A 7,890-nucleotide genomic window follows, 5' to 3' on the forward strand; every position below is an offset into this window, starting at 1 on the left:
CTGTCTGGTGTTCACATGTATTTTTGCTGTGAAATCTTTAATGATTTGTATATAGTTAATGAAGGAATAACTATTTTATTGCTAGTAATAATTCATAATTTCTTACAAAAATTAATTTTATCATAAATTCATAAAATTAAGGATTTAAATATTAAGACATTATTGGGAGATATAGAGTGACAACTGAGATTTATGTACATTTTATTTAAATCATCTGATCATTTATATCTGATCAAGCTATCAGAATTTCATCATATTACTTTTTAAATATTAGCAACTGCACAAAATGTCATGTTTTTTTCTTAGTTTGTATTACGTTTAGGTTGTAGGAAGCACATGAGGATGAAGACCAGGGTTCAAAAAGGCTTTAATAATCCATACGAGCAAACAATCCAAAAGGCAGGCGAGCAAAAACAACTTAACATTAACGGTGACCAGACAAAGAGTGATTGTGAGGGTATAGCTTATAAAGCAAACACAAATGAGATAATCAAACACAGCTGAAACACAAAGCTCATAATGACAGTAACCTAGGAGACAAACGAGTGGCGGGAAAATAAAACAAAGGGAAACTAATGAAACTAAAAGTCCATGATAATGAAATTGAGGGTACGTTTACGTAAGGGATGATGTGCATCCAGCCGGTGGTTCTCTCAATATAACCCCCGACAGGATGATGAGTCTTGATGAGGGTTATTATGAGAAAACCACCGGCTGGATGTGCATTATCCCGCTTATTACATGGCTACTTGCCACATAAGTAAATAATTAGACACGAAATATTGATCTGAGTTGAAATATTTTATTACGTCTTTAAACGCAAAGCTTCCGCGGAGAGAGAGCAGTTGCAGCGCGGCAAGTTCAAACTAGATGTGATACGGTATAAAGTAACTTATTACACAGCATTTCGCCACATGAATAATAATGGGGATAAGATATATTGATTTCAGATTAAACTTTTATAATCGTACCTGTTTGTATCTCATAAAACAGTGTACAAAACAATAGTCACAAAATGGCAGCATCTGCGTTTGTATGAAACAAGAGAGAGCGAGTCCACGATACTGGGTGGCATAATTAAATAACTGTACACAAAATATTGATTCGACTGAGTTTTAATATTTCATTAGCTCACCAAGCGCAAAACTTCCACGAAGAAAAAACGTTCCTAACAGGCGTATAGACCCTTTTACAGTTGGTAAACACGGTGACGTATTTGTGTGGGCGGAGCTTAGCTGGAGGCAGAAAGATCCCTCTGGCCGCTTCACTAACGTTAGTTTGCAAGTTTTGTTAGCTTGTTTTTTAACAATGACTGGAGAAAATCCGATTTTGTCTTAATGCGCAAGGTCACTCACTGTCCAGGATGCCGATTGTTATTTGCAAAAGTTAATTTTAACGGACGGAACCAGATGACCGTACACGCTCAGTCAATGGACGAACGGACAGGATTAACGTTAACGCTACCTCCGGTTGAGTGGCCTGACTTCTACACCGACCCGATAGAGAAACTGAGGGTAAAGAGAAACTGAGGACATATAAATATATTTAGATGCCTATAATATAACTATGTGCTGAATGGTCATGTAAAGACTTGTGTGGTTCAATCCGCAGTTCTGCCTAGCCAGCGCCAAGACGACAATGTAAAGCAGGGATTCTCAATCCTGGTCCTCGAGGGCCACTTTCCTGCAGAGTTTAGCTCCAACCCTAATCAAACACACCTGAACCAGCTAATTAAGCTCTTCAGGTTTACTAGAGAGCTAAAGGCAGGTGAGTTTGATCAAGGTTGGAGCTAAACTCTGCAGGAAAGTGGCCCTCGAGGACCAGGATTGAGAACCCCTGATGTAAAGAGTGACACTACGGTGCAATTTTAATGATATGAATATTTTCTAGAAATAAAAATTCCAGATACAGCATACTCATTTTTCATTGATTCTTGCACCCAAGAACACAACAAGATGACTTTTAATAATAAAAATAATAATTTAAGCTCCTTATTATGTAGCCGAATCTGTGCTGGTTTGTATTGGCCGCCTCCAGTTTTCCGTTTGTTTTGCCTCCAGCTAGTATCCAGCTTGCTCCACAGAGCCGTGTAATAAACGACAATTTTTCCTGGAGAAGATTTTCCTTTGAGTTTTCTGCGTACAGACGACACCATTGTCAAAACAATCCCCATTCACACGGATCCGCAAAAACGACTAAGAATGCTGTATTCTGCTGCCAGGCCATTAGATGGCGATGAAACACTATAGACTGAACACGTAACACGCATGTGCATGACGTCATCGTCTTCAGAGATTCGCATTTTTGTTGTTTACACGCAGACTGCTTTCAAAAACATGCACTTTGAAGCCATTCTCAAAATTTTGCGTTTTCAGGCATCCAAAACTGTTGTCGTGTAAACAAACGCCCAAAAGCATAAAAAGTGTTACGTTTTCTCCGGGGGCGCGTAAACAGCCCCTGAGAATGAGTGTCTGTGACAGTTTGGGCCTCGGAATAAAATTGAGGTGTTTTTTCCTCCTCGAGTGTGAGCTCCATATTCTAACTATTTCTTACGATGTAAGATGTATCAAATATGATACTTAAAGATGCAATAGGTGATGGTAAATTTAGCCTGCTAACACTGAGAGCACCTTTGTTGCAAATCGGCGTAAAAACCTCACCTCCAAAACACGTGAAAATGGTCTTTGCTAAATGTTTGAAAGATTTTTCTCGATGGCGTCTCTGGCAAAAGGGCATTAGAGCTTATTTCAATTCATTTCCATGAACCAGTTCAAACTGTCCATGTCAATGAACTGTGCTCAAACAATCTATCATGTATTTTCATTTATTAAAGTGTTTTAGTACCAGTATTTGTAGTTAAAGGTTGTTTACAGCCATGTATTGATACATTGGTGCATAGACATGTGGTGCATGCATACAATGGTTAAATCATGATCATTCTTTAGTGAAAATCTATATTTTTATGTATTTTATATTGATTGTTTTACATTCTCCAGCTCTCATTGGCCAGAAATAAAAATAAATAACATTACTCATGAGTCTTTTAAACAGCAATTTCAAGCTCAAACTCTACAAACACACTTCACATACTTCACAGTGACACATTATCCTTCACTAGGTCTGTTCCTTTCTGATCTAATCAGTAAACTAATGTTCACACGCTGATGAGGGGACATCTAAAATGTGAGGGGAGAAAATGATCCTCTCAGCTTTTGCTTCTCTGAGCATCATATCATATCATATCATATCATATCATATCATATCAATTCAGACTGAGACACATTTGAATCACAGCTCCAAACTCAAGGACGTTCCATTTTTTATTTTAAAAGCATCATTAAAATGCAAATTATTTTTGAGCATGTACATTTCATCTGCAAGATCACTTACATTTCCACATTTCCCGGTTATATGCTTCTTGAACAGATATGCTCTATTTGAACAGAAAATGAAACGGGTATGAGTAGAAACTCAACAGAAGGGCATTCTGGGATCTCACTGAGATGTTAAAAAAGAATAATCCTCTAGATAAATTGCCTGGTTTGAGCCAAATTTGTCATTCACAATACAGTATTTCAGTCTTTTATTTCGTGATTTATTTCAAAAATGACAGTCATTATTTCAAGTTGAATATTGCTTTGAATGTAAGCACTATTTTTGATAAAAACAATAGAAAAACTAATAGAAACTGCAGCATATATGAGAAAGATGTGACAATATATAGAGAAAAGACTTAACACAATGAGCTTATCATAGCATATGCATACTCTGAATTGAGGCTTAATGAAGGATTGTCAGTGGTGTTCTTCTAACAATAGAGGTTGAGATAAAAGAACAGCTTCTGGAGTGTCGGCTGATCCATACATTCAAGCACAGAGTAGGGAAGAGAGGAAATAAAGCAGTAAACCATTAAATAAAGGTGTTTTTTATTTGTGTTTTTTTTTTTTTTTTACCTCAGCTAAGGGGTATTGGCTGAGACTCTTAAAGCTCAAATGGGTAATTCTTTTTTTTTTTTTTTTTTTTATGGAATTCTGAAAATATTGACAGCCTGTCTGTCACTCACATGAGATCGATCAATAGCAAACCACAAGCATCCAATCAATTCCTCATGGACAAAAACCCAGTCCTGCCTTCCATTTATTCTTATTGGAAAAGGTTATTATGAGCTCTGTCACGTTCTCTTTTCGCCAGCAGACTCTCCTCTGTTCGGGGTTAGTTTAAAACGAGTGATTCCCCGGAGTTTGAAGACTTAGCTGCTCCATGTCAATCTTTCTCTCTCATTACAACTTTCCTTCCCCTCTCCCACACCATTTTATTTTTCTTACAGCGATTCTTTTCTTACTTGGATTTGTGACATCGTGTCGTCATATTCTATGATGAGACTAGTGCAACTTTAGACTTTATTCCACATAATAATCTGAGCAACTAGTATCAATTTTAATGTAAAATACTGATGTGGTGTTTCTGTGTGGCGTATTAGATCAGTGTTTCAGATTTGTGATCCAATTGTACAAATTGTGTGCACTTTTAATCTAATGCCGTTTCAGGACAAAATCTGTCTGCCTCTCTCTGTCTGTCTGTCTGTCTGTCTGTCTATCTGTCTCTCTCTCTCTCTCTCTCTCTCTCTCTCTCTATCTCTATGGCTGTCTATCTGTCTCTCTCTGTCTGTCTGTCTCTCTTTCTGTCTGTCTATCTGTCTCTCTCTCTCTCTGTCTGTCTGTCTCTCTGTCTCTGACACACTCTCACACACACCAAATAAAGCCTTGCACCTCTATCTCTCAAAATCCAGCAGCAATTGCCTTTCTCCCTTAAAAATGTCTCTCAGTATCATGATATGTCTTCTATACTAAATATGAGCATCCAAAATCGAACCATGTACGTGACAGATTTGAAACGCTCTTATATCCACCACATAAATAACAGATACTCATAATTTTTGAACTGGGATTGCTTACTCCTTGAACAAAACAAGGTATCTTGGAAGCCAGCATGTTAAGAATGCCTCCCGAAGAATGAAGCTCACTGAGTTTTGCAGCAGATAGTGTGCAGCATAGATAAGAAGGCTGCTTTAATGACTGCTGTGTGTGAAATAATTCACATACCATATTAATCAACCAGTATTTACCATGTAGTATTTTCACAGGAGTCAGATAATACACTCTTAAATACAAAGGTTCTTTATTGGCTTCTATGGTTCTATAAAGAATCTTTAAACATCCACGGAATCTTTCCATTCCATAAAAGATTCTTTATACTAGAAAAAATGTATTTCTTTAGATTATTAAATTCTTAGATTATTAAAATTTCTTAGATTATTATGTTTCTTTCAAGAACCATTCACTGAAAGATTCTTTGAGGACAAAAATATGATTCTCCTACTGCAGGGCGATACACACACACTACACAATGTGCAGGCAAATATAGAAACTGGCAAAATGCTCTTGGCAGATTAAATTTACACATTTAAAAACCTGACAACCGCTGTATCCTAGACGCAAAACCCATCTGACAGCTCTCCACCACATCAACAGCAAGAGCTTGTATCTCATCTGCATAGTGTCTTGTCATTGGCCAGTGGCTTAACAAGAGGAGAAGCTGCCGCAAGCTGATTGGCTGAGCTCTGAAGAGGGCTTGCGATTGAGAAAGGCCATAAATAGGGCACGAGAAAACACACACAACTCAGATGCAGCTGAAACCATTTCTCATGCTTCAAGACTGCCACAATCAATAAGATCCACGAGCTTGACGTTTGCAGGGGAAACAGGCAAATCCAAACTCGCATTCAGTAGAGAGCTTGCGCATTTGGGATTGGGAATCATGTCTCTGGAAGTCAAGGAAAAGACAGAGGTGCGATTGGTGTTCATGGGAGCGGCGGGTGTTGGGAAAACAGCCCTGATTAAACGTTTCCTACAAGACAGCTTCGAGCCCAAACATCGGCGCACAGTGGAGGAGCTCCACAGCAAGGAGTACGAGGTGGCCGGAGTCAAAGTGACCGTCAACATCATGGACACGAGCGGAAGCTACTCCTTCCCGGCCATGAGGAAGCTCTCCATCCAGAACGGAGACGCCTTCGCCCTGGTCTACTCCGTGGACGACCCCGAATCCCTCGAAGCCGTCAAGAGGCTGCGTGAGGAAATCCTGGAGGTCAAGGAGGACAAGTTCACACCCATCGTAGTGGTGGGCAACAAGACGGACCGACTGCACGAGCGAAGGGTGTCCGCGGATGACGTGCTGGCGAAGGTGGAGATGGACTGGAACAACTGCTTCCTGGAGGCCTCGGCCAAAGAAAACGAGAACGTGATGGAGGTGTTCAGGGAGTTGCTCCAGCAAGCCAACCTCCCCAGCCGCCTCAGCCCGGCCTTGCGTCGCCGCAGGGAGACCTTTCCCAAAGACACCGGTCTGCGGCCGCCCATGAACAAGGCCAACAGCTGCTCAGTCTCCTAAAGCCCGCGGGAAAAAGACGAGCGAGAACGGCAAGGGCTGAGTTTCTTCTCAACGCCGATGCGGAAGCAAAGCGATGACGTGGAAGGCTCTTTTAAGGCACTTGAACACGCTTTTGTTACTTAGGGAAAACTTCCCATAATCCCGCTCCAAAATCAGCATCCACCGCAGTGATGAAAGGGAAAAGGGACAAAGATTTCAGAGAAAGGGGAGGACGATCAAAAGACAATGAATCTGAGAATCTGTTGAATGTTTTGACCGTGACGTTGAGTTCCTGAAGTTCAGTTGTGTGATCCGTGTCGTCATCTATACGTCAAAATATTCTGACTTTAATGCTATAGCATTGCAATATTGCAATGCCATAAATGTTTATTAATATAGTTTGACTGTATAACATTCATTGGTTTACAAGTCATTGCACCATGTATTTAAAGTCACTGTGTTCATTGTTTAGTTTCATGTACTTTCAGAATCGGTACATGCACTTTTATTCTGTCGAAAACTCTGTCAATGCACTGATGTCTTTTTTTTGTAACTTGTCAAAGAAAAATAAATAACTAATTGCAGCTCAAAGGCTTTCTGGCAGCATTTATGTTGAGAGAATTTGAAATGTGTTAAAGCACAAAGTAAAAACAAACTTTTGATCTTTTGAACTTTTTTGTATCTATCTATCTATCTATCTATCTATCTATCTATCTATCTATCTATCTATCTATCTATCTATCTATCTATCTATCTATCTATCTATCTATCTATCTATCTATCTATCTATATCTTTATAAGAATTTGTGATATACTTGTTGGAAATATCTATTCATTCTTTATCACTGTGCTGCAGAAAAATTATTTTCTTAGTATTGTCGGCATGTTTTCTGATATATTTAAATATTATTAAACCAAGATGCTTTTAACTGAGTAGCAAAATGACACCGGATGTGAAGTCTTGTTTTCTGAAAAAGTATCAAAATTAAGTGAGTTTTTATTCTTAAAACAACAAACAAATATCTGCCAATGGGGGGAGAAAAATAATCTTGTTTTCCCTTTTGATTTAAGTTTATTTTTCTGACCCCACTGGCAGATATTTCCCTTGTTTTAAACAAAAAGTCTTGTTTTCAGCGAACAAGATTTAATATCTTTAGTAATTTTGCTTCTCAAGTAAATGTGTCTTGATTTAAGAGTGTTTAGATATTTGTACTGGGAACCAAGTAAGTATCATGTACAGTGTTTTTAAGAATAACGTAACAAAAGACTTCAAAGCTATGGAAGAACAAAAATTATATGATGGAGTTTTCATCTAAAAATAATATTTAAAAAAAAAAATCTAATTTTTTGGTAAAATCATCAATTTTTTGTATATTTATCCTCAAAAATAATTTCATATGTTTAAGTAGAAGCTATTAAATGAATTTTAATCCTTGAGAAATTTTTCATGCAAACCACAGTTTAATC

At 38.2% G+C, this 7,890-nt stretch overlaps 1 protein-coding gene across 1 annotated transcript; it reads left to right on the forward strand.

The window, feature by feature from the left end:
* Positions 1 to 5,817: 5,817 nt before the first annotated feature.
* On the forward strand, positions 5,818 to 6,444 carry rasd4 (rasd family member 4; the record flags this gene model as incomplete). The annotated part of the gene is made up of 1 exon (XM_081389122.1): positions 5,818 to 6,444. One exon carries the CDS (start codon positions 5,818 to 5,820, stop codon positions 6,442 to 6,444), a length of 627 nt encoding a protein of 208 aa, XP_081245248.1.
* Positions 6,445 to 7,890: the final 1,446 nt, after the last annotated feature.

This window comes from Scardinius erythrophthalmus, assembly GCF_964197995.2.
Source record: "Scardinius erythrophthalmus genome assembly, chromosome: 1".
Taxonomy (NCBI): domain Eukaryota; kingdom Metazoa; phylum Chordata; class Actinopteri; order Cypriniformes; family Leuciscidae; genus Scardinius; species Scardinius erythrophthalmus.